At 41.1% G+C, this 27,969-nt stretch overlaps 1 protein-coding gene across 10 annotated transcripts in view; it reads left to right on the forward strand.

Annotated features, from left to right (window-relative positions):
- The window catches only part of PTPN5 (protein tyrosine phosphatase non-receptor type 5), a 103,516-nt gene extending 76,482 nt beyond the window's left edge, over positions 1 to 27,034 (forward strand). For 9 of the 10 annotated variants that reach the window (XM_061610190.1, XM_061610186.1, XM_061610191.1 and 6 more), the window contains 3 exons: positions 6,319 to 6,479; positions 12,772 to 12,885; positions 26,395 to 27,034. In XM_061610190.1, the coding sequence (XP_061466174.1) occupies positions 6,319 to 6,479; positions 12,772 to 12,885; positions 26,395 to 26,500 (381 nt within the window). In that variant the 3' untranslated portion in view covers positions 26,501 to 27,034. The remainder of the gene's footprint in view (positions 1 to 6,318; positions 6,480 to 12,771; positions 12,886 to 26,394) is intronic. The other variant, XM_061610188.1, reaches the window with a different exon arrangement.
- Positions 27,035 to 27,969: the final 935 nt, after the last annotated feature.

The raw sequence follows: 27,969 nt of genomic DNA on the forward strand, positions 1-27,969 counted from the left end.
GTATGAGATTGTCCATGGGGCAGAGAACAGCAATGACTGTACCCTTTCTAATTTTGTGTTATGCCAAACCCCCCATGGCAGCCATTTTGTGTTATGTCATGCCCCTTATGTCAGCTGTTTTGGGACTAGCACCCACAGTACTTTCCCAAAATTTGAAATGTGCCCACTGGTCCAAAAATATTGGTGACCCATATCCTAAATGTATCACTTTTAGGATAACAGTGGTGTTTGTACCATGCCACTCCAACTTCTTCAGATTCCCATTTGCTTTCAGGTTAGATATGGCAGGTCAGCTATGTGTTAAATCAGCTTTAATGTGGTGTTAATCTGTATCAAATGGGTGGTGTTCCTGAGCCAATTAAGCCGCTTGCTGCTGTAGCACAGAAGATACTATTTGAAAACAGTAGTGGCCAGTCAGATGGGACACTCTCCTAACAACTGTGTTGGAAAAAGCTAGGGGAGGGCAGTGGTGAGGAGCACCAGATTAGCTCCACCAGTGTGCCCATGCAGCTCTCACCTCACTTCCATCCTGCCTCACCCCAGCCTCTTCAGATAAGCTGTAGTGGCACCTGTATCAGAGCAGCTCCACCACACCACACTTGCTGATGCTGTTTGAAAGCTGTCATAGTACAGGGGACACCTGTAAACAACAATGGCATCACAGAAGTCAAGACTAAAAGTTCTTTTTTGGCAAAAGTGTAGAACATTTACTTTCTGTAAATCTATTTGCTGATTTATTTGGACATGACTTAGTGAAGCATCAGTGGATCAATCCTTCCAAAAACTATAGGTGAGTAATTATTTTCACAGAAATAAATAAATGTGATTCCTTTGCATTAAACTGTTTCTCTAAGTGTTTTAGGTCTGATGTATCACCAGCTGCAGACAAAGAGGGAGAGGGCATTTTTCTCAGCAACAAAAATTAGGAGTGGTTTATCAAAATGTTTTGAGGATAGAAGTGAAATCCTGGGAGATTTGACAGAGGGCTCTAAGACAGGAAGACACCGTTTTTTAAAAAAAAAAACTTTTTCCATTTCAAACATCTCAATAAAGAGTTAACTCTGATTCACAATCGTAGTTCAAAAAGCTATTTTTATTATCCAAAGTTCATGTTGTAGTTGTTATGTGCCTTCAAGTCGATTACGACTTATGGCGACCCTATGAATCAGTGACCTCCAAGAGCATCTGTCATGAACCACCATGGTCAGATCTTGTAAGTTCAGGTCTGTGGCTTCCTTTATGGAATCAAACCATCTCTTGTTTGGCCTTCCTCTTTTTCTACTCCCTTCTGTTTTTCCCAGCATTAGTGTCTTTTCCAGTGAATCATGTCTTTTCATTATGCGTCCAAAGTATGATAACCTTAGTTTCATCCTTTTAGTTTCTAGTGATAGTTCTGGTTTAATTGGTTCTAACACCCAATTATTGGTCTTTTTCGCAGTCCATGGTATGCGCAAAGCGTTTCTTTCTTGACAATTTCTAACTTTCCCTGGTTCATGCTTCTCACATTCCATGTTCCTATTGTGTGTGTCGTACAACTCCGGACTCTCCTTTTGCATCTGTGCGCATCAGCCTCTGGGATTCCTTTCGGCTTTGACCCAGCTGCGTCATTAGTCACAGCACTACTCGTACTTGTCCTTTGTTCCTCCCCAGCAGCTCGGTGAGTGCCTTCTGACCTGGGGGTCTCATCTTCCAGCACTATCTCATGTTGCATTTTGGGTACTCTGTTCATCTGGTTTCCGTGGTAAGGGGTATTCAGAGGTGGTTTACCCTTGGCTTCCTCTGAGTTTGGATGCATCTTAGTCTGGTGTCTCAGCTTTGTCCATTCCGCCTTGGGTGCCCCTGCTAGGAGTCTAGCCTCTTGGTCTAGACTCCTGACAGCATTGCTCTCAGCTTCTTCAACACTCTCAAACCCCTTACCACGTTAAGGTGTGCATCCTAAAGGGGGTCCAATGTTCATGCAACCATTAAATTTGTTTTCCTTGCACTCGTTAAATTTGTTTTCCTTCCACTGAAAGTTTGCTAAGCCTTTTGTCAGTAAAGAATTGGGGTCTTTTAAAGGATTTCTAAAAGTGATGTTGAATACAGTGTTGTTTTGTTAGAAGGTTGAAAGGGATGATAAAGACTAAATGATAGTTTAGACTGTCAACTATAATGTTTAATCTATCTTTATGTGCTCTTTGATTAATATACATTACAGTCTGATCTCCTGTGTCCTGTTTCACTGAAAGCAAAGTGTATGTGGCCAGGAACTGTTTGTAGCATTGTTGTACCAGTGGCATGATCTGATATCCTGCTGCACATGAGTGAGGTTGGGTGACTTCAGTGTTATTGTGCTGCAAAGGCTCCCTCCAGCATCATCTTTGGCACAATGGTTCTACACAGGTCTTTTGCCCAATGCCGTACAAAGCAACCAGGTGAAATCAATATTGTTTCTCGCTCTTCTTCCAGCAGTTGTCATAAGGATATTTGAATGCCAATGAAATGAATTGCATCTGGAATCTTACACATTTTGTAAAACAGTAAATCTTCCACGCCTCATATGCAACATCTTCTGCCATAACTATGTGATTTATAGGACTGGAGCATTATGGATGGATGGTTTAAATTTCTCTCTGGCTTCTGTTTATTTTCTAAATCCAAACTGTACTAGTCATAACGTTAGTGCTATGTATTTCCTTAAGGCAATTCCCACACACTAGAACTCCTAAAAATCAACCCTGCCCCAATAGTTCTTGATTAGTTAAACTGAAAGCCTGTCTGTTGTTTAAATTTAGTGCTAAATGTTGCTTTTCTCCTTCTATAGATGCCTTCATTTGAAGGTAGTTGTTTAGCCCAGTGTTACATTTCCCAATCAGTGACTAAGGCTGCAATCCAATACATGTCTACTCAGAAGTAAGCTCCCAGGTAAGTACGTATTGGATTGCATCCTAAAAGGTTGAAGCAAACATTTCAATGACCCAGAGCTCCAACCTGGCACAAGATAAGGCAACAGTAAAGTGAAGGGTGTACAATCAATGAGAATGCCTGCAAATTGAGCAGCATATTTGTTGATTCAGGAAGTTTTATTTTTTTAAGTAAGCCTTATGCCTTATGCTTTCACAGAGGGTGTTACATGTGGTATATGCAATTAGGAATCACTATCTGTCTATCAGGATATAAATACAATTTCTTTCCGTTTATGTTGCCAGTATTATTAAGAATATAATTATATTTTGAACACATATCTTCAGTTTGACTAACAGCATGAGAGTATGACAGTTAAAATGTTTAAAATGGCTCCCTTGACAATGTAGTATAGTGAGCTATAGATTTGCTCTGGTGTGAGTCAGTCTAGAAGGCCAACTCAGGATAGCAGCGGAGTCAGTGTGGCTTTGCCAACATTTGTTGTTGTTTATATACATTATAGCAGTTTACATGTTTGAAATAAAACTACACATCATTAAAATTGTGCAAAAAGACAGCAGGACAATAAGTTAACAGAAGTATAAGATGCAATAGATCCTTATACATCACTAGGAAAAATTTAACTTAGCTCTAAGATCATTCAAATATTTAATCTTCATATTTTATTTTTTTCTTCCTTATTTTGTTATGTATAACAATAATAATGATGATGATGATTTGAAACAAATGCTGATGAAAGTTAAAGAGGAAAGCATAAAAGCAGGACTACAGCTGAACGTCAAGAAGACCAAAGTAATGACAACAGAAGAGTTATGTAACTTTAAAGTTGACAACGAGGACATTGAACTTGTCAAGGATTATACCTTGGCACAGTCATTAACCAAAATGGAGACAACAGACTGCGAAAAAGACAAATAATTGGGTGTTAGAACAAATTAAACTAGAACTATCACTAGAAGCTAAAATGATGAAACTGAGGTTGTTTATTTATTTTATTATTTGATTTATATCTCACCATCCCAGCAGGAGGTTATCGTACGTTGGACACATAATGAAAATACATGATTCACTAGAAAAGACAATAATGCTGGGAGAACAAGAAGGGAGTAGAAAAAGAGGAAGGCTAAACAAGAGATGGATTGATTCCATCAAGGAAGCCACAGACCTTAACTTACCAGATCTGAACAAGGTGGTTCATGACAGATGCTCCTAGAGGTCACTGATTCATAGGGTCACCTAAGTCGTAATTGACTTGAAGGCACACAACAAAATAGTGATGATGATGATGATGTATACCCCTTAATTTTTATGTTTTCCTTGGATTAGTCCTAGTGGCATGATAAAGCAAATGTTCAGTTATTGATAAAATCATGTATACTTTTTATATCACAACAAATCTTGTTAAGTTGTAGAAGTTGCACTTTGTTACTCATGCTTTGGCTACCAATAAATAAATTTAAAAACTGGACAAAAAAGGCAACACAAGAAAATAGTAATAAAACATGGAATCTAGGGATGAATTTCAATTTTTGAAAGGCCAAGTGTAATATATAGTTTTTTACCTGTCTGAAGAAAAGCCAGTTGGGAGAAGGTGGCCTGGGTCCCCTTGGAAGGGAATTCCATAGCGTTGAGGTTGGTGGGAACCTCCTCATAAGAGTAGGGTCTTATCAGATAGTCTTGGAAGTGCTGGAAAGACTCATACTGGAGAGTAGGTTCCCAGAGAAGACCAAAAATTTAGGGGTTTAAAGAAGGGGTGGGGAATCGCTGCCCTATGGGCCTAATTAGGACAAGCATGGATCCCAATCTGGAGCATAAGTTCATTTTCCCCAACCCATGCCCACCTTTTTCATATGTGACATCTAGTGTGGGGCAGGTAAGGACATAGCTACAATCAGGAGCTTAACATGAGCTCCTGATTGTTCCTTTGTGGATGAGGCTCACTGGCTTGCACTATCAGCAAGCTACTTTAAGGGTGCACTTTCACTAGCAGTGTGCCTTCAAGGGGGCTTGGTGCAATCCCCTATAAAGTCCATTTGCATGAGCACTTTGGATTGAAGCCACAGCTGCAAAGGATATTTATCCTTTGCAAGGAAAGATGTCTATTTGCAGATGGGGTTGAATCCAAACTGTGCCTGCGAATGGTCTTCACAGGGGCTCTGATCAGCAGTTACAGCAAGTCCCTTAATAGGTGGGCAGCCTCATCCACCCGTCAGAGTTGGCCCTTGGGAGGCAAGAGAGACTGCCAGCCAGATCCAGTTCCCCACCCCTGCTTTTAAGATAAGGACCAGAACTTTGAATTGGGTTCGTTCTTACATTTTTAGAACCACCAATAGCCTCTACTGCCAAATATGTCGTGCCATCGCTCGATATAATTGCATGTCACAGAACTTGGGGAAGAAGGACTGGGAAGGAAGGCAGATGAGTGCAGGTAGCTCACTCGTGTAACATTTGAAAACATTGCATGGCTCCAGTACATCTTGCATTTATTAGCAACCTTGTATCATCTCAGTGCAAAACAGCAAGCTGCAAAGATTGTGAAATGGCTCCACTTGCCAGTTATGCACTAATGTTCTGCTGCAGCTATGCAAATTATAGTATTGAGCGATTAATCTGTAGAATGGTGGATGCTGGAGTGGGGCAGGGTCACTCGCCTGACCTTCCAGTAGCTGAGCTGTTGCTTCTTACTGGGAACGAGATGGCAAGACAGTAAGGAGGCTGGCACAGTGCAAGCACACTGACAGAAGCACCAGATAGGCTCTGCCCAGTGCATTTGCACTGTACTGACCTAACCCCTCTCCCTCCCTGTAAGGAGCAGTGACTCAGCTGTTGGGAGGTCAGGTGAGTGCTGCTGCCTGCCCCACCATGCTGTCCACTACTGCTATAGCAGGGACAATGTGGATTTAGTTTAAAAATACTACTAGTATATTGGATAAAAATAAGTGTCCCCACATTTGGAAACCCTAATAAGCCAGGGTTTGTAGTCATGAAGTTTCTAAATATGCTCAATAAAACAAGCTTTTAAAAAAACCTTCCATACCTTTGCAGTAATTGCACAAAGATCCAAAGAGCAGCTATTGTTTCTGGGAACATTTGGGGGTAGGGCTTGCATGTGCCCCCATGTCCCCATCATGTTTACCTAAATGCTGAATAAAGCTTAGGCTGCTGAACAAATCCCATTTGACACAGGTTAGTGAACCATGCTGCATGCCCCATGGAAAGATATTTAAAATCTGAGTCATTAGGAAGTTTCACCTTTTGGACCGTATCTTTTCTGATTGCCCATATAAGGCTATGGTGGCAGCAAGGCCTCTGCTTTCTCTGGGTTCCTCTCACAAGAGCTATTCTAAAACACTGGGGATGGGTTCATGGGGTTGCTTTCCATTGTCTCTCATTGTTTTTATAACTGTCTTACAGAAGGGTGAAGAAATAAGAAATTTGAAGCACTACTGGTATACTTCTTGGCCAGACCAGAAGACCCCTGATCAAGCACCTCCCCTGTTGCAGCTGGTTCAGGAAGTAGAAGAGGCTGTGCAATGTGAAGAAGAAAATAATGCTCCAATCATAGTTCACTGCAGGTAGACTAATTATGCCTTGTTTAAACCACCATGAAGAGAAAGGAAACAAAGGGGAATAAGCAGTTGCCATTTACATAATACTGTATTGAAGGAGCCTTCCCTTATAAGGCTGATCTGGGCTCTTTTGGGAGAAAGGGCAGGATATAAATTCAATAATAAAATGAACAGAGAGCACAATTTTTGCATAAGGTCAGCCTTCTGTGGTGTTATGGCTTTAACTATTGTTCTGTCAATCTGGCCCTGGCAAACTAGTGAGGGAATATCACTTGCTTCTAATTTGGCACCGGAACTTCATAGAGAATCCCCCCCCAAAGGCATATGCTCCCAAAATCATGTATAGTGTGACAACATTTGCACTGTGGGCTGTGCTCAAAGTGACCTAACTCTTTCAGTGTCCCCATCTGCTGTACAGATGGAATAGGAAGTAGCGTAGGCTGCTTAATTAGGCATGCAATGTGGGGAAACAATCATTTTTTAATTTTTTTAAATCATAGGCTCCTGAGGTGAAGCTGTTGCCATTTCCCTCACCCCAGTTCCACTCATCTAATGTAATGTGATCCAAGTGGCATATAAAGGGGTTTTCAGATGTATAAACATGATACACACACATTTTTAGGGGGAAGTAATGCAAATTAGACCTACACATAGGTTTCTGTGGGCTCCAGGTGTCATATGGTACATTAGGTGCATAGTGGGCAGAAGTTAACCTCCACTATGAGAATTGCTCAGTAAGCATATGAACTGGGTCATATGAAGTGAGCCATAGTCTCTGGAAAAGTAGCTATTAATACTGGATGATCGTGTGTGTGTGTATTTACATATTTGTTTGTGCAGTCATCTTTATCATAGTAAAACTTTGTACTCAGGCTTTCCTGATTAGATTTGATTAAAAAAATTAAAAAGCTCTTTATTTTAATGTTTATGAATATAATAAAAACAGTTAAGCACACACAAAAAATGAGCAGAGAGAAGCTACGAGGAAATAGCCATCATAAATTACAAAACCAAATGAAAGATTACTTAATGTTCTCTTACAAAATCAGTTCAGGCTCTTACAACCAATAGGTGTAAACAGAAGTATGGCATGGGGGTCATGAGTACTAGGGATGGTTCCGTTCCATTTTTCAATTTGTCAAATAGGATGCCAGTTCCTATTCACTATAAATTGTGTTCTGCTAGTTATCGCGATTCCCAGTTCTCTTTTTTTATTTTTTCCAAAAAATTACCTAATTTTCTTCACTATTGCTTATGCTGTATATAATGTATACAGAGGCAAAAATAATTACATAATTTGCACCAGGGATTTAAAAATTATGGTGTTGCTAACAGTCGCAAATTCACGCATAAGTGGCCTGTTCAACAATGAGATGAACTTGCAGATACAATACCAAATCCAAATTTGTGAATATTCTGTACCATCCCTAATAAGCATCTATGCATTCTGTAAATGGGGCTCATATTACAAAAAGGAAAAAAGGCCGAGGGGAGAGCAAGGTTGGCTATTTAGTATGATGTGTGAGCATTGCAAATAAGTTCCAGATTTTTTTTTTTCATACTGCTGAACTTTGACAGGGAGCAGGGAACATTTCCATTTTTACAGCTGAAGCCCTTTTTGGTTCTATTGCAGAAAATGTTCGCATTTGACTATGCATAGTGAGCATTCATATAATGACACAAGATGGAGACATTTTAAAACCAGATGTGCATGTCTCTTCTACAAACAGCCCGTGAGTGAAAGGGATAGGAACAATGAGGTTCTGTCTGGTGCTCTTATCTATAAACAACAAATGAGAATGTAATGTACAGTATCAATGCAGAAAGTAGTATCAGTGTGCCAAATTTCTTAGGGTAATCTTAAATATATATTTGCATGGTATAATGAAACCAGTTTTCTAAAACATCTTGTTATCTGGATTTATCCTAGGCAGATACTATGTCAATTAAATTTATCTTAATAGAATGCCATTTTATCCAGACTTCTAAGTGTCTAAACAGTTTGGATGATTCTCCCTTTCTCTCCCAGTGCCCTTGTTCCAGCTATTCAGAGGCATGTTGTGCCTTGTTTAAATAAGGAAATGATTGCTGGAAAGCGTACATAGCAATTGTCCTTAAAAATAATATGCCATTATAAAACATACAGGAGGTTTGTCACTTTTGCTTCTTAAGTTTCATTCAAATAATTTTTAAGATAATAAATGGAATTTATAATTTGCTAGGACCAATAAATGCAATACAAAATCAGTTCTGATCAATAACCAAAGATTAATATGAAGAACACTATTTTTACAGTGTAATAGGCCAAGGGATTTTTCAGGGTGGGAATCAATAGAATAGTAAGAGTTGGAAGAGGCCTATAAGGCCATCAAGTCCAACCCCCTGCTCAATGCAGGAATCCAAATTAAAGTATACCCAACATATGGCTGTCCAACTGCCTCTTGAATGCCTCTAGTGTTGGAGAGCCCACCACCTCCCTAGGTCATTGGTGTTCAGTCGAAGTCTGGCTTCCTGTAACTTGAGCCCATTATTCCGTGTCCTGCACTCTGGGATGATTGAGAAGAGAGCCTGGTCCTCCTCTCTGTGACAACCTTTCAAGTTCTTGAAGAGTGCTATCTATCATATCTCCCTTCAGCTTTCTCTTCTCAAGGCAAAACTTGCCCAATTCTTTCAGTCTTTCCTCATAGCGCTTTGTTTCTAGTCCCCTGATCATCCATGTTGCCCTCCTCTGAACCTGTTCCAGTTGGTCTGCATCCTTCGTGAAGTGTGGTGTCCAGAATTGGATACAATACTCAAAATGAGGCCTAACCAGTGCCAAATAGAGGGAACCAGTAGTTCCTACAATTTGGAAACTGTGCTTCTGTTAATGTGGCTGCAAAAAAGGAAGATGCTATTTTAGGCTACATCACATCATTTAAATTGTTTTAAATTTTTTAATTGTGTTTTAAATTGTTTTTAAAAGATGTGTTTTTAAGTTTGTATATTTGTTTTAATGTTTTCAGTTACTGTAAACCGCCCAGAGAGCTTTGGTTATGGGGTGGTATATAAGTATAATAAATAAATACATACATACATACATACATACACACACACAGTTGGCTCAGATCAACAATAATCCCAAGATCCTTCTTGTATGTAGTATTGCTGAGCCAAGCATCCTCCATCTTATAACTCTGCATTTGGTTTTTTTCCTAGGTGTACAACTTTGCACTTATCCCTATTAAATTTCATTCTGTTGTTTTCCTATATATATCCATATATTTGGGTGAAATGACTGTGCTCAAGTAGCATTTATTTTTCCTTAGGGCATAGCTGCTGGCCAAAATTATTTATGTGGCGATGAATGAAAATTCATCTGAGATGCTACCAGCACTGCTGCTTCTGTTATTTAAAGTGACATATTGACATATCAGGCCAGACAGAAGCCAGATGGCTCACCTAACATCTGTCTGGCATTGCACTCTGTAACATTTTCCTCCAATCTAAGTAGTAATCTTTCTTTGAAAAAAATATTGGGCTGATGGTTAGGGCATTTTTCCCTGTCTTTTTCATTTTCTCACATAAATGAGAACTGCTTATTCTGGACAGAAAAACATTGTCTTATTAAACTGCCTTTCTGCATACCAGACTGTTTACATAGTCGGTTTATGGGATGCATACAGCTATACCCACTGAGGAGCATCAACACTGTTTCCACATATTCTGGAATGATGGGGATGCACACATACACACACTCTTTGCTTAATTGGTTAGGGCCAAATTAAACATATGTAAGAAGCAAGAGGACCCTAGTATCAGTTTGCTTGGACAGCAGGCCATTGGTGATATACAAGTACACTCTGATTAATGGACTCTTCCCGTTGGTTGTTGCTTTCATCAATCCCTACTGCCCAAAGTCAGGATTTAGCTTCTTAAAATTTGAAAAATATGGTGGGCCTCAAGACCAATGGGCATACTTTCTGCCCACACTCTGTGGTCTGGTTCTCATACAGTGTTAAACCACAGTTTAAAATAAACCATGAGTGTTTTGATCCTCTTTTGCTCCCAACTGTGCCATGGGGGAGAGGAAACAAGACAGAAGGCTTGTCCACATGTTATACTGAACAGAGGTACAAACTGTCTTGACACACGTACAACCATTTGGGTAAAATAACTACATTCATTGAATGTTACATGAATGACTGTACAAGTGTACAGCTCAACTATTTGTGAACACAGGTACACAGATTGTGACATGAATGTCCCTGGAGTCTGGCTTGTTGTGATGTGTGAACCTGGGCTTGTGGTTTGTTTCTCTCCAAACAAATCACAAATGGAAGCCAAACTTTATTCTTTCCTTACCACTTACAATTTGTTTGGAGAAGACAAACCACAAGCCTGGGTTCACACATCACAACAAGGCAAAATCTGGCTTGTTTCTGTTTGTTTTCTCCAGCATGTGATACAGTCAAGAGCAAAGGGGGAGCAAAGTATTCATGTGCATTAAACCATAGTTTATTTTAAACTATGGTTCAGTGTTTAACATTGCATGCAAACTGGGTTTGTGGCTTCTGAATCTAACCTGTCCTGCTGTTGCAACCTGATGTGCCTCACTTAGAAAAACTAATATACTTGATCAAGAGTGGAAATTAGTTGAATATTTATTTTTCCCTTACTTACCTAAACACAATTGTCTTATTATAGCCGTTGTAATGAGAGCCAGTGTCATGTAGGGGTTAGAGCAGCCTTTCCCAACCAGTGTGCCTCCAGATGTTGTTGGACCACAACTCCCATCATCCCAATGGCTGAGGCTGATGGGAGTTGTGGTCCAACAACATCTGGAGGCACACCAGTTGGGAAAGTCTCGGTTAGAATGTTAGACTAGGTCTGAAGAGACCAAGGCTCAAATCCCCACTAAGCCATTAACCTCACTAGGTGACCTTGGACCAATCGCTAGCCTAACCTACCTCATTGCGGGGTGATGGTGATTATGAGCATAAAAGTGTGGGGTGAGGAGCACTTAGACCACCTTGAACTCTTTGGAGGAAGGTAGGTTAGAAATGTAATAAATAATATGACATTCAGATCAGAATCTAGAAAGTCTTCTCAGTTCATGTTGATCATAATTTGTTCACCTGTTGCTCATCAGGCTGAATATTAACAAAGAATCAGCTAAAATTAATTAACAATGTTCTATACATATTCTTCCTATAAGTATTGTACATATTATTTATAACCTGTTGTACATATACAATATTGTACATGTTGTGCATTATATATATATCCTGCCATTTCTCCAAGGAGGTCAGGATTGCATACATGGTTCTGCAACGGTTATCCCATTGTATCCTCACAACAAACCTGTAAGGTAGGCTGGGCAGAGAGATAATGACATACCTAGGGCCAGTCAGTCAGCTTCATGACTAAGTGGGGATTTGAAACTTGCATTTCTCCAGTCCAAGCCCAACACATCATCCCATTACACTATGGCTACAATTCATTTAATTAAGAAAAAAATGACTTTCTTTAGCATAGGTCTATATCAATATAAGTTATCAGGTCATGTTCAAGGTCTTGTTAATATATAAAGCCCTGCACAACTTGGGACCAGGTTACTGAAAGACTGCCTGACCCTATACAGACCTGTAAGATCAGTTGGATCATCTGGGGAAATTCTACTTGTGGCAATGTACTATAGAATATCATAGGATAGTGACCTGAAAATGGGCATTTTTTTTGCTATAGCGCCTGTACTATGGAATGCCTTTCCCTCTGCCATACCTGAAGCAGCAGTCATCAAGTGCTTCAGACATCTTCTAAAGACTTATCTTTTTGCCCAGGCTTGCCCTGACCCAGAAGACCAGACCCTGATATGTTTTTTTATCCCACAAATTCCTGTTTTATATGCCTTTATGTTGCTGTTCTACTGATTTTAAGTTGTATTTTTATTTTAATAATATTTGTTTTTATTTTGTACACCACTTACGAGATTTTTAAAATACTAAGCAGTTTATAAATGCTTTTAAATAAATAAATATAAACAAATATCCTATGCCTTGGGACTGGAAAACCTTTTAATTACCAAGAGACACATTGGAAACCTAATCCTAAATCACAGGGCCAATCCTGTTTTGTTTTGTTCTGTTCTGTTTTGTTTGCTACACACACACATCATGCAGGTTTTTCCTTGTTCATGGAGTCTAATTCTGGTCTGTTGGCTTTATACATTTGGCAAGGGTTTATCTGAATTACTAAAGAAATAATTGGTGCTCTTTCTGAAGATTCCTCTCTCACTTTCTGCTTCGCTCTCTCTGGCCAGTGCAGGGATTGGGAGGACTGGCTGCTTTATTGCCACCAGCATTTGCTGCAAACAGTGGAAGAACGAGGGGGTAGTGGACATACTCAGAACAACCTGCCAGCTACGGATAGACAGGTAAGAGAATCTTGTCTTTTTAAATTTTCTCTTAAAAAGAAACTCTAGGAACCAAGGTCCCCCCCCCCTCTTCTAGCATATTTAACAGGTTTTGGCTTCATGGGATGTGTTACTACTGTACAAACCATGCTTATTGAAGGTTGAGACCTTTGGTCCTCCAGATGTTGAACTACAACCCCCCATCATCCCTGATCTTTGACCATGCTGGCTGAGGCTGATGGGAGCTGGAGTGCAACAATATCTGGAGAGCCACAGGTTGCCCAGATATTGGTTATATAGTACTAGGGAGTAGATATGAGGACTGGGTTCATGCATTATGCTAAGTCATAGCTAATGTAAAACAGGGTTTATAAACCAACAACAAACCATGCCTTACAAGCATGTTTTTTGTGGTTGGTAAACTGGTTATGCCACTGGACCAGGTTCAGACAGTCAAATTGAGTCACAGTTTATAGGCCATGGATTAGCATTATGTGTAAACCAGGCCTAAGTGTATAATAGTAAGGCTCTTTTTTTACCTTCGCTTTGAAGACTTTGAAGTACCTGTTCCACTGTAGTTAGTTAAAGCAGAAGGTACATTACAATGATAATATGTTTACAATGAGAAAAATATTGGAAACAATAACACAATATCAAAACAAAATTACAGACTGTTAAGAATATAATTAATGGGTTAGATGCAAATCAGTTACATTTGTATTATTTACAAGTGACAAATATATTCAAAATATCAAATACTGGTTTGATGAGTTAAAGTTTAAATGTTTTGGTCATAAGTGGTAAATCTCACTGGATTCACTGAATCTTAACTTCAGAATAAACATGAACAGTTATATAGATTAAATTAGTTTTGCCTCACTGTTACCATGTGGCGTGTGGGCAGGGTGATGCTTAACTAAATATGCAGGGAGATACTTATAGCTTTGGGGAAAAACATTTTTACAAATGCATGAGTAGAGATCCCATGAGGGCATTCATACCTTCCAGATGTAATATGAAAAGCTGTCCCAAGCCTAAATTGGAGGAAAAAAAGAGAGCACTAGTTGAGTCATTCCTATAGCTAGATAGCCATCTTGTGGTCATATGTAGCCTTTTCATCGTGTACTAGAAAGGCTAGAGATTATGGGTAAGGAAAGCTGATGCTTGCCTGCACCTTCAGGAATAGCTGAGAAGACCTGTAAGGCCCGGGGAGTCTGGCACAGTTGATGCAATACGAATTCCAATAATTTTGGATCTTCCAGTGAGGTTTCTTTCAAGCTACAGGATATATAGTATGTATTCAGTTAAAAAAACACTTTTAGTTTAATATGTTATCTTAAAGCCTTTCCATGTTCATCCAAGCTCTCAAATGCAATTACAGCTGTTAATATGTCCGTTAAAGTATAGTGCTTATTTAAGCACTATTGATATGATGATGTGATGCTTCACCACTACTTTGGAGCTTGATGGCTGTCAGTGGCAGAAGGGTCCCAGATTTGTCTGTTCACTGGAATAGACACATGGACTCTATGCAACTGAAGCTATCATTCCACATGGTACCAAACTGGCAACCAATGACATCCACATAGAATAAAAAGAGTTGGAAGGGACCTTGAAGGTCATGTACTCTAACCCCCTGTCACAGGTAAAGTGTTTTTTTCTTTTAGCCAACTAAGTGAGAGAATGGACAGAATGCAGACTGACTTTCCACTAGTGCCAGCACAATGTTGTGCATGGAGGTACCATAATTGTGTGCACCATTATGCACTCCAGATTCAGAGCAATATCATGGTCATATATTCTGTGCCAGGGCCCCAATCTTTAATACAAGGAGCAAACATGTCATTTAAGAATAGAAAACCAATGTGGGCGTACTTCTTCATTTCTGATACCCTATCACAGAAATTGTTCTTCTCCAAGCTCTGTAGCTCTTTCCTGAAGTTTTTTTTTTCTTCCCCCACACTGGTGAGTACTTATTATGATGAAGATCAGGATTACAATGAGTGTTCAGAAAGAGAAATACTTAATACTTACATAAAGTATGTGCAATTGTTCAAAGTCCTTTATATACCTAATTACTTAAAAGGCAAGATTTTCAACTAAATGAGCAGTGACAAGAACTAACACTGCAATATTATAGAGAGCACCTCTGCACTAACTCCAGTCCTTGCATGTGGCTTACATTTAACTTATTTGGACATAGTTACATTGTAGTTCAATAAACTATGAGCTGAAAGCTTGAATCCTTCCTGTGCCATAAACTTAAAAATACTTATAAGTAAACCACTCTGTCTCTCTCTCAGAATTTTTTCTGATTCTGCACTATGCAGAAATATTAATCCACCATGCAGGATTTTCATTTCAGAGTTACAAAACTAAATAAAACCCTATGTGGGTGATGTACAGGAGGAGTAAGGAGGAATTATTTATCTGTAGTTATCCTGCACTAAATAGGGGATTGGACAAGGTGACCTTCAACATCCTTTCCAGATATATTTTCTCCCCCATCCTCCACATGCCTCTCAATCTATTTTTACAATTCCTGTGATTTCTTCTCCCAATCTCCTTTCACATCTGACTTCTAACATTGTGGCCTACCTGAACTATAAACTCTTCAAGGCTGAGGACTAGTTTGTGAGAAGGTTGCCTAGCAACAGCAAGCTTCTGTATTTCCAGAGGCCAAGATTGGTCAGAAACTGTTGCCTAGTCACAACAGAATAAGCAAGTTCATTGACTAACATTGGCTAGAAAAATGCCTTTTTAATAAAAACTACGAACACATTACACAACTCATAGGTAAAAGCACATAACAGACATTCCTCTTGGTCTAAAGCAACAACAACATGTGGAAGATTTGTTTTTTGAAAAAATAAAAATAAAAACTTCCAAAATCTGGCTGGATTTTAATTCTACTTCTCCCCTGTCTTTTTTAATTCTATGGACTCTTAGAAAGTTACTGGGTTTTGGTATGTTGGTGATGAATTGTTCTCAATGTTGTAAGCATTTTTACAGATGTATGAGTACAGATCCTTGAGAGCTTTTTTTTTTTTTTAAAGCAGAAAGATGGGATATAAATGTTCCAAATAAACATGTACATGTACATTGCGGGACCACAATACCTTGCGGAACGCCTCTCCTGCTATGAACCTACCCGCTCACTACGTTCAACATCTAAGGCCCTCCTCCGAGTCCCGTCCCATAGGGAAGCTCGGAGGGCTGTTACTAGATCTAGGGCCTTTTCAGTAGTGGCCCCCGAATTGTGGAACAGTCTTCCCGATGAGGTGCGCCTGGCGCCTACTCTTCTATCTTTTCGGTGCCAGGTTAAAACCTTTTTATTCTCCCAGGCATTTTAATTGCTTAATGTTAAGTTAATTTTATATCAAGTTGTTAAACGCTTAAGCTGTCTGTTTTAGGGATTTTATCTGATTTCTTTTTTACTGTATTGTATTTTATTCCTTGCTGTGAACCGCCCAGAGAGCCATAGGCTAGGGGCGGTATAGAAATGGAATGAAATAAATAAATAAATAAATACATTTGCAAGCTTTTGGGTTCAACACATGGCAACGCTGTGGATTCTAGGAATGTTGCTAGTACATGCTGGGATGAATATATACAGAAATATAAAATGAGGAGGCATTGACATTTAAGGGTGATCATAACAAGTGAAACTGTAAAAGAGCTTGAAATCTACACCATAACAAACTCCTGCTGGCCATAAACACTGAAAAAATCTTGTTGCTCTACCTAGTACCTAATGATTCTGATGAATGGAACTGGTGAAAGGTATTTCATTGAAAAACAAAACAAACATTAATCTGAACATTATTATTGGCAGAGCAATTATTATGTTTGGTGGGAGTCAGAATAAGAAATGCCTGTGGAGTTCCCGGAAGGATTGCTCCGCCTGTGGCTGCCTCTGAGATGAGCTCTGTCTCAGAGGAAGCTTTTCTCAGTTTAAAATCAGTCAAAAGGGAACTTTGACTGGTATAAATGTTCTCCCAGGCAAGGGTGAACCGAGAGATTACCCACAGAAACTTCGTTGGGCTGTCGGTGGATGGAATTGATCAGGAATTCCCTGGGAAAAGAAGGCATACCTAGCAGCCGAAGACGGAGTTAGGACTTCCAGCAAGCTGGGCTGAAAAAAAGCGAGACGTTTTTTCTTTTAAACGATCCACAACGGGCGAGCTTTCTTCTGTCTAATCTTATCATTTGGCTTAAATTACTACAGTAAAAGAGATTTGTTTAAGAATCAGCAATTAAGATACCTGGGTGAGTTACACTTCTCTCTTTTATACAAGGAATTAAGGAGGAGGAAAGAAAATTTAAAAAGCTTATCTTATTTTTTATGGCAAAAAGCTGGCCTGAATTTGGAAACTATAAAGATTAAAACAGATGAGGGGCAACTTACCCGAAGAGAAAATCTGATTTAGATGATTATTTGATTGATATATGTCTGGGACTACTTTTTCTTGGACTACTTTCTTTAGACGAATCTGCTGTTCATGTATGTTACTAATTGTTCGGCGCTGTGAACCAAATTTGTTTTGCATTCTTGGACGTGCGGGAGATAAGAACTGTGCTGGCCAGATGATGTCAACAGGCCTGGAATATTAACTCCCTTATTGCTGGAAAAAGAAGCAAATTACTCTTTGCTTGGGAATTGTGGCTATATTGGAAATTTGAAGGTTTTTTTTTTCGGCTTTAAGAATGACAATCAAAGAAGTGGCAGAGACCCTGGATGTATCCCTGGAAGGGTTTTCCCCTCTGGATATGTTTCAGAAGATAATGGATGAGATTAAGATAACGAAACAAGAACTGGGACAGAGTAGACAAGAGATGGCAACTGAATTTGGTAAAGTGAAACAGGAGTTGAAAGAAATAAAGGATTATATGAGAAAAAAAGCAGATGGACAAGCAATAGAAGATGAAAAAGAAATTAAAGGGAAGGAGCAAATTCTGGAGATTGGATCAGATATATCAAATGTGGAATTGGAAAAAGATTTGGACTTTATGGCAAAAATTGAAGGGAGGATGCAAGTCCTGGAGATTGGAACAGATATATCAAGTGTGGAACTGGAAAAATATTTGGAGTTTGTGGATCCTGGAGATAAAGATTACTGTTTGGAATTCGGCGTTGTCCCTGGGGAAATTGATGAAGATATCAGAGATAAAGCTATCAATGTTTTGATGGAATTTCTGGACTGGAATGATTTGATGGAACTTGAAATAGAGAAAATTTATAGAATTAATTCCAGATATGTGACAATGGAAAAACTCTCAAGAGATGTGCTAGTGCATTTCGTAAAAAAGAGGAACAGAGATATGACTTTACAACAATATTTCAGCAACACATTCAGAATTGATGGCAAGGAAATATTTGTGATGAAGGAAATTCCCATCAGACTCTTACTATATGACTATGACTATGACAGCAAGATTATTATGGGTGCAAGGATGGAAGTTGGAAGATGGAATTAACACTGATAATGGAAAAATGGCTATTGAAATTACTGGACCTAGCAGACTTGATGAGATGGATTAATTGACATGTTTATTTGGAGAAAAATCGATGGATATATTTCTCAAGGAGTGGAAACCTCTCTTTGACTTTTTGCGGAAAGAATAAAGTGATGTTAATGAGATTTGATGACTAATTAAGATAACTACTGGAGGAAAGTGATTTTGTAATATATTAAGAGACAGGTTTGTTATATATCATAGACCTATAACTGATCTGCGACAAATCGGAAGTCAACATTTTATTTTATTGTTTAATTTGTTTTTGTTGTTGTTGTTTTGTTTTGTTTGAAAATTTGAATAAAATTAATGATAAAAAAAAAGAATAAGAAATGCCTGTCACTTTCCTGAGATGCTGAGAGCTTGGAGACTAGCAGAATCCATGGTTTCCTTCTGTTGTGGATCCCAGCACAAGCAATGAAGTAAAAGAAACCATGACTTTGTGAAAAGAGTCTTATACATTGCTACATGAGAGCAAATAAGCATCACACTAGCAGAAAAGTAGTGTACAACTAATAGAGTTTGGCATTATCATCTTTTAATAAGTAGCCTCTTGCATGTCTGGACATTGTTGTCCCCTCCCCCCCCGCAAATTGTTTATTTATTAAATGTATACCCCACCCTTCTTCTGAAAAGATCCCAGGGTAGATTGGGTGGGGTGGGGTGGGGTGGGGAAACAGAAAGCTTTCTTTCCATTCACCTCTCTTGGGATCCAAGCCATTGGAGATAGATTCCAAGTAGCAGTTTCAGCTAGTTTATTTATCTATCACATTCATATCTTGCCTTTTCTCCAAGGAACTGAAGGTGGTGTACATGGTTCTTCCCCACCCACCCCTTTTAGCCTCACAACAACCCAGTGATGTAGGCTAGCCTGAGAGTGAGCACCTGGCCCACAACCACCAAGTGGTCTTCAAGATTGATGGGGTGCTAATCCATCATGCTAACTACTCTGCCAAGTTGACTTTGCAGAGAAAGTAGGTGACGGGGGAATCCCTTTTGCTACAAAGTGTCAGAACATCCCCAAGTTTTCAAAATAAAGTGGAGAACAGGTTCCACTGAACCTCCCATAGTAAAGGAAATTCAAGCTCTACTACTTTGGTCAGTAGTTTTAGGGTGCTACCAGACTGTTGCTAGTTTCCAGTGAGATTCAATCACATACAAACAAATTCAGGCTGGGCAATTATAGTTAAGTGGGAGGTCTTGTGCAACAAAACCATTTCCTCAAGAGTTCAGACTTTTTGTGATGAGGAAAGGATTGTGAAAATGCATTGGAAAGTGTGGAATAACACTTGCTTTGGTGCAATGTCATCTAATCTCCCTGCAAACAAATCTGAATGAATACTCATCAAATGCTCAATAAATAGGTCGTCTACAAGAGCCCTTTGTGCTACCTGATTTTATTTATTTATTTATTTATTTATTTATTTTATTGTATTTGTATACTGCCCCATAGCTCTCTGGGCGGTTTACAGCAACTAAAAACATCAAAAACAAACATACAAATTCAAAACACATCTTTTAAAAACAATTTAAAATACAATTTTAAAAATTTAAAACAATTTAAAAAACACATGCTAAAATGCCTGGGACAAGAGGAAAGTCTTGACCTGGTGCCGAAAAGATAACAGTGATGGCGCCAGGCGCACCTCGTCAATCAGATCATTCCATAATTTGGGGGCCACCACTGAGAAGGCCCTCTCCCTTGTTGCCACCCTCTGAGCTTCCCTTGGAGTAGGCACCTGGAGGAGGGCCTTAGATGTTGAGCGTAGTGTATGGGTGGGTTCGTATCGGGAGAGGCGTTCCATCAGGTATTGTGGTCCCAAGCCATGTAAGGCTTTATAGGTTAAAACCAGCACCTTGAATTGAGCTCGGAAACATACAGGCAGCCAATGCAAGTGGGCCAGAATTGGTTTTTTGTTTGGACCATCTGGTCCCTGTTACCAATCTGGGCGCTGCATTTTGCACAAGCTGCAGTTTCCGAACCATTAAGACAGCCCCACATAGAGTGCATTGCAGGAATCTAATTTGGAGGTTACCAGAGCATGGACAACTGGAGCCAGGTTATCCCTGTCCAGATAGGGGCATAGCTGGGCCACCAACCGAAGTTGGTAGAAGGCACTCCGTGCCACTGAGGCTACCTGAGCCTCAAGTAACAGAGATGGTTCTAGGAGAATCCCCAAGCTACGAACCTGCTCCTTTAGGGGGAGTGCAACCCCATCCAGGACAGGTTGGACATCCACCATCGAAGATTGCTTATACAAGAGAGAGGAAGGGTGGTGTGAACAATCCCACTGCAGCACATGAATTACTCCCTTTCTGAGCCCATTGTACTGAAGTCCATAGTTGACCTTTTAAATGTACAAATGGCAATCAATGCCGAACAGTTCAGGATCTTCTCTCCAAGGCCCCTTTGGCCCGGTGCCTAAAAATGTTCAATATGTGTTCTTTTAAAGTTGCCCTAGTGCATATTAGAAAGATTCACTCTGCCACACAATATTGGGGAACTGTGGGATTCCATGAGTGCACATGCACACACTCTCACACTATAATTCCTATGGAATACTACACAAAGAGATGTCTATATAACTGTGGGAAGGAGAGGAAGTAGCAGCTGAGCAGTCAGGATAAGAAAAGAAAACCTCATTTCCTGTGGCTTTGAACTAGAGGACCCCCCTGCTGCTTCTGTTTCTCAATTTCAGGATGCAACCCTTTCGCTACTAGTTGGCTTGCATGGGCAGTAATTATCAGGGACCGTGACTGGCATTCTCTTGGGGTCATGAGCTGGCAGAGATGCATGCAGTGGAGAAAACAAAAAGATACATGATCATGATGTCTTGAACAGAAACAGTTCCAAAAGAAATGAAGTATCTCATGTCATGCCTTCTTCACTTATAATGGCCCTCTTCTAAAGGTTGGTTTTAGGTTATAGTCCAGGGGTGGCCAGCTGGGGGAGTGAAAAGCCACCTTACCTAACCTGGAAGACTAAGACCTAGATGGTGGGCAACTCTGTCCTCTCTTTCTCCTCCTCTTAGAGCAAAATGGATTACCCTGTGGTGGCAGATGAGGGAAGGATAGCCTACCCTTAGCTGGAACACTGGGAGCTAGATTACAGAAGGACAGGACTTCTACTCCGGCCTTTGTGTAGTTTGGACGTCTGGAAAGATCTCCAATCCTGCATCAGAGTAATCCACATTTTCCCTCCTGAATTATGATCATTTCATATACAGATAACTTGCTGAGCATATATTTCTAAAAACAAAACAAACCTGTTCCACCTTTCAATGTAAAATGACCTCAAGGCAAGCCCAACAGAATAGGATGGAATTTGCCTGGCACCTAAAAGACAATGCAGTTGTCATCAGGAAAACGTATCTGGAGAGTGTGTCATAATTTGCCACAGACAAGGCCCTCTGCCTGGTTGCCACACATCTGAATTCTGAAGGATGCTGTTTTTAAGACACAACATTCGGGCCCATATTCCATATTTACACATGAAATCATATGGAATTTATTATTTATTATTTCAATTTATATACCGCCCTTAGCAGAATAGCTCTCAGGGCGGTGAACAAACAAGATAAAATACAATATATCATAGTAAAAAATCACAAAAACATGTACAAACAAACAACAGAAAGCACAACAAAAATGAAATACAACACAAATTAAGAAGGATACATGTTAAAAGTAGAAAGATTAAGAAAATTAAAAGATTAAAATGCCTGGGAGCATAAAAAGGTCTTTACCTGGTGCCGGAAAGATAGAAGTGTAGGCGCCAGGCGTACCTCTTTGGGGAGGCTGTTCCACAACTCAGGGGCCACCACAGAAAAGGCCCTAGATCTAGTAACCACCCTCCCGGCTTCCCGATGAGCTGGTACCCGGAGGAGGGCCTTAGATTCTGAACGAAGTGAACGGGTAGGTTCATAGCGAGAGAGGCGTTCCACAAGGTATTGAGGTCCCACGCCGTGTAAGGCTTTATAGGTCAAAACCAGCACCTTGAATCTCGCCCGGAAGCAAATAGGGAGCCAGTGCAGACACGCCAGAATAGGTGTTATATGCGAAGACCGACTGCTCCTCGTCAATAGTCTGGCAGCTGCGTTCTGCACCAGCTGAAGCTTCCAAACTGTCTTCAAGGGCAGCCCTACGTAGAGCGCATTACAGTAATCCAATCTTGAAGTTACCAGAACATGAACAACGGAGGCGAGGTCGTCTCTGTCCAGATAGGGGCGTAGTTGGGCTACCAGACGAAGATGGTAAAATGCATTCCGTGCCACCGAGGCCACTTGGGCCTCGAGAGACAAGGAAGAATCGAAAAGAACCCCCAAACTACGTACCTGTTCTTTCAGGGGGAGTGTAACCCCATCCAGAACAGGGTGAACATCCACCATCTGAGTAGGGAAGGCGTTCACCAGCAGTGTCTCAGTCTTGTCTGGATTGAGTCTCAGTTTATTAGCTCTCATCCAGTCCATTATCGTGGTCAGGCAACGGTTCAGCACATCAACAGACTCACCTGAAGAAGATGAAAAGGAGAAATAGAGCTGCGTTTCATCAGCATATTGATGGCAACGCACTCCAAAACTCCTGATGACCGCACCCAGCAGCTTCATGTAGATGTTGAAAAGCATGGGGGACAAGACCGACCCCTGAGGGACTCCACAATGGAGAGTCCATGGTGTCGAGTGATGTTCCCCAAGCACTACCTTCTGGTGACGGTCCGCGAAGTAGGAGCGGAACCACTGCCAAGCAGTGCCCCGAACACCCAACTCCGCGAGTCTCCCCAGAAGGATACCATGGTCGATGGTATCAAACGCTGCTGAGAGATCAAGGAGAATCAACAGAGTCACACTCCCCCTGTCCCTCTCCCGACAAAGGTCATCATACAGGGTGACCAAGGCTGTTTCGGTGCCAAAACCGGGCCTAAAACCGGATTGAAACGGATCTAGATAATCGGTTTCATCCAAGAGCGCCTGGAGCTGGCCGGCAACCACCCGTTCCAAAACCTTGCCCAAAAAAGGGACATTCGCCACCGGTCTATAGTTGTTCAAGTTATCTGGGTCCAACGAGGGTTTCTTTAAAAGAGGTCTCACTACTGCCTCCTTGAGGCTACCAGGGACTACTCCCTCCCTCAAGGAGGCATTAACCACTTCCTTGGCCCAACTGGTGGTCCCAGCCCTGCTAGCTTTCATTAGCCAAGATGGGCAAGGATCCAGAACAGACGTGGTTGCCCGAACCATTCCAAGCACCTTGTCCACTTCCTCGAGCTGCACCAACTGAAACTCATCCAATAATGAAGGACAAGGCCGTGCTCCGGACACTTCAATGGATTCATCTGTCGCAACATCGGAGTCAAGATCCCTGCGGATACATGCGATCTTATCTTGAAAGTGTCCAGCAATTTCGTTGCAGCGGGCTTCCGATGTTTCCGTAGTATCGTGGGGGCCAGAGTGTAAGAGCCCACGCACAACTTTAAAAAGCTCCGCTGGGAGGCATAGGGATGATCTAATAGAGGCAGCAAAATAAAGCTTCTTTGCTGTCCTTACCGCTTTTGTATACAACTTATTGGTGGCACTTACCAAGGCATGATTGTATCCACTGGGAGTTTTCCTCCATCTGCACTCCAGCCTCCTCCTCTCATGTTTCATCGCTCTCAGCTCCGGGGTATACCACGGAGCTGTATGAGCTCTACAGCGGAGGGGGCGTGCGGGAGCGATCGTGTCAATAGCCCGGGTCATTTCCGTATTTATTCCACAGTGCGACCAGGGCCTTGACAGGAGCACCAGTCCTATCAGCCGGAAAATCTCCCAGAGCCCTCTGAAAACCTGCGGGATCCATCTGGCTCCGGGAGCGGATCAACTTAATAGATCCTCCACCTTTGCAGAGGGAAAGAGCCGCTGTAAGTCTAAATCTCAGCAAGCGATGATCTGTCCATGACAATGGGGTAGATGAAAAACACCCCACCGCCAGATCACCATCTCCATGTCCAGTGGCGAAGATCAAATCAAGAGTATGTCCCGACACATGCGTTGGGCCGGTAGAAAATTGAGACAGCCCCATTGTTGTCATGGAGGCAATGAAGTCCTGAGCTGCGCCAGATAAGACAGCCTCGGCATGGACGTTGAAATCCCCCAGTACCAAAAGTCTAGGGGATCTCAAGAGCACCTCCGAGACTATCTCTGTCAGCTCAGCTAAGGAAGCTGTTGGGCAGCAAGGTGGACGGTACACCAACAGTATTCCTAGTCTGTCTCCCTGGCCCAATACAAGGTGGAGACATTCCAGACCAGTCGCCATCTGGACAGGGTGCTTGGTGAGAGGGAAAGAACTCCTATAGACCACAGCGACCCCCCCTCCCCGGCCCTCAGATCTACCACAGTGCTGAACCAAATACCCGGGTGGACAAAGCTGGGAAAGAGCAACTCCTCCCTGATCACCCACCCAGGTCTCGGTTATACATGCCAGGTCGGCACCCTCCTCCAGAATTAAATCATGCACAAGTGAGGTTTTATTATGTACCGACCTGGCATTCAAAAGCAGCACTTGGAGATCCGAGAGCTGGCTGATAGGACAACCAACAAACCTGTGGGTATGAGGAGAACCGGAACAAGGCACAGACACAATTTGTCTGGGACAAGTTCCCCTTACCTGGCCTGTTCTCCTCCTAACACCATACCTCCCATTACCCGTCACTACGTTAATTGGGGCCCCCGAAAGCCCCCCCACGAAGGATGGAATCTTTTCTCCCAGGCACATGTTAAAAATACACAAACTCACACAGACAAGCAATCATACAATCATTCACCCAACAGTAACGCACACACACACCGAACAAACAATGTTAAAATTAATTAGTCCTCTTCAAACAACAATGGCAGTCTCGGGCCCCCCAGCCAAGAACGAGCCGCCAGCGATGGCACCAGGACAGCAACACAGCCCCAAGCAGCGACAACAGCGACCACACACGAGCAGAGAAGCGGTGAAGGCAGTGGAGCCGCAGTGGTAATATCCTGGGCAGCGGCACGGTCCTCGGCGACGATGAAAACGCCCGCAACCAGCGGCGGCGATGGCGGCAACACTGCAGCGACGAATGCATATAGCTCTTCATATATTGCTCTGCCAGGGATGGCTGTTGTGCATCATGAGGACCAATAGTCAGAGAGGATCATGGTCTTTGATTAGGTTTCAGTTAGTAAGGTTTTAACTAGAACATTTCTTTCTGATAATGCTAGTTTTCCAAGTACACAGCATTTAAAAAGAAGGGAAGAAACAGGACAATTACCTACACACAGATAAGACCATAGTGGCTCTATCTTCATGTGGCTTCACCACAGCTGTAATTATTCTGAATAAATTGGTAAGGTTTAAATAGATGTGAGAAACCTGATTCAAAATCTTTGTTGTTCATTCTTTTTTTTGTTTTATATCTATTTTTAACTGCAGAATTAAACTTGCTTTTTCCAGCCAAGTTTTATGACCTAAAAGCAATTTCCTGATTATTTTTGGCATGTTCATGATTCATTACCAACCTGATTGTGCCCGACAGATACAAAGGGTGGTATGCAGCTAAATAGTTGCACTAGCACAAGGTTTCGCACTAACACAATGGGATTTTCACCCTCCTCCCCCTGTGCACACCCTGTGCAATCCCCAAATCTGTTCTGGAGGGTTGGGGGAAAACCCAGATCAGATTTAGAGGGTGTGGTAAGAGAAGAGGGAGAGAATGTCGTTGTGCAAGGAAAAAACTTTGTGCTAACAGAACTTTCACCATAGTGCTGTGTTGAATGCAACCCATTGAAATTGATTTGGATACTTTTATGAGAATCATCTTGCACAGACCCTGGGCCTTAAGCTCAAGTATGTTACCTAAGTGGATCTTAGAGGCAAATCTGAGACCTCAATGCCTTTACTAAACCACTGAACTTAGGACCATTAACACACTGTGATTTTTGTTTGTAACGCTGACATACTCAATGGATATTTGCTTACAAAACCTTTTTCTCCTCCTGCTTCTCTTCCTAGGGGAGGAATGATCCAGACTTGCGAACAGTATCAGTTTGTCCACCATGTCATGAGCTTGTATGAAAAGCAGTTTTCTAGAGCAGCAGCAGCAGCAGCACAAGAGTGATTCATGATCTTGTTATGACAAACAACCACCAGAACTCTAAGCAGAATCGTATGTATTCCAGAGCTGAAGATACATGTGGGAATGTCAGAACAGAAGATATTTATTTATAAATATATAAAAACATGTATAGTTTTACTTTCATAACGCTTTATTTTACATTTAAAAGCTAAGATATCATTTCAACATGTGACAGGACATCATTTTCCTCACCCAACCCCCCCCCCCCACAAAAGGCCTATTTATAATGTACATAAGATCAGTAGCTTCATTTATTACAAAATTTTAAAATATCATTGTCAGATTTGCTATTTTAAACAAAAAAGGTACAAAATTGCTACTAGATCCAACTACAGTGTGAAACTTTGATAAATGTCTTGCTGAAGTCTGTAATGTATGTTTACGAAGCTTGAAAAGTAACTTTTTGGCCTTTTTTTCTGATGGATTGTTTTTACATTTTAAACTACCGGATACTGTGTATATCATAAGACCTTCTGAGTCTCTGCATTAAAGGATTCAAATAGATTCATACTGAAATTATGTTTCATGCCTGGTATGTTCTGAAAACAAACATTCCCGACAAGATTGCTTTGGTATCAAAATGAGGCAGATATAATCTATTTGGAATCACTTGCTTTCCCTGTCTCTATAACATTCCTCAGTATTTTTATGGGAGTGGGAGAGATTTGGAGGTTTCTCTTTGGGAGGTTCCAGTACCACCCCCACCTAATAGATGGGCAGGGGATTTCTAAAAAAATAGCATCATTGTTAATCATGTTGTTAGAGCCATATGTAGTTAGGCCCTAAAGAGAGGATGGAGTTGTGAATGGACAGGCATATTTGACATAGCCTCAGTCTGAATCCACAGACTATGCCACATAAAGGGCTGGTTCACACAGAGTTTTAGTGCAGGTCTGGTGCTACTCACAGCCCCTTTTAATTTGCATGGTAAATGCAGTTTTCCTCTTTAAATCCATAGTAAAAACATGCTGTTCTAATCCAAAAAGGAAAGGTAAATGCTTCTCCAGTTTGTATCTCTAGGGCTTGTAGACGCTTTACTTTGATGCTTCCCCTCTCCACGCCCATTCCCTCCTCCTCTCTTTGTTCATGTCATTTCCTGTTCGACTGCTGGCTCTAGTTCTGCAAGCTTGCTGCAAACAGTGCTTTATTTTTCTTCCCCCCCCCCAGTCTGTGCAGAAAAGCATAACTCTGTTCAAGCAAATATTTGCATTACAGCTGGATATCTCCCCCCCCGTGCACAAAAGCATAACTCTGTTCAAGCAAATATTTGCATTCCAGCTGGATTGTAGCAGTGAAAACACAAATCACACTTCGGGGAGGGGTATGAAACAAACTGAGCATGCTCGGTTGCCAAGGTAACCAGCAGAAGTGAAATCTTGACCTTAAGAGGGCGTGGTCATTAGGAAGCTGCGTGATTGATCTTTCCCTTCAGTGTGAATGAAAAGCACCGT

This window comes from Rhineura floridana, chromosome 2, assembly GCF_030035675.1.
Source record: "Rhineura floridana isolate rRhiFlo1 chromosome 2, rRhiFlo1.hap2, whole genome shotgun sequence".
NCBI classification, from domain to species: domain Eukaryota; kingdom Metazoa; phylum Chordata; class Lepidosauria; order Squamata; family Rhineuridae; genus Rhineura; species Rhineura floridana.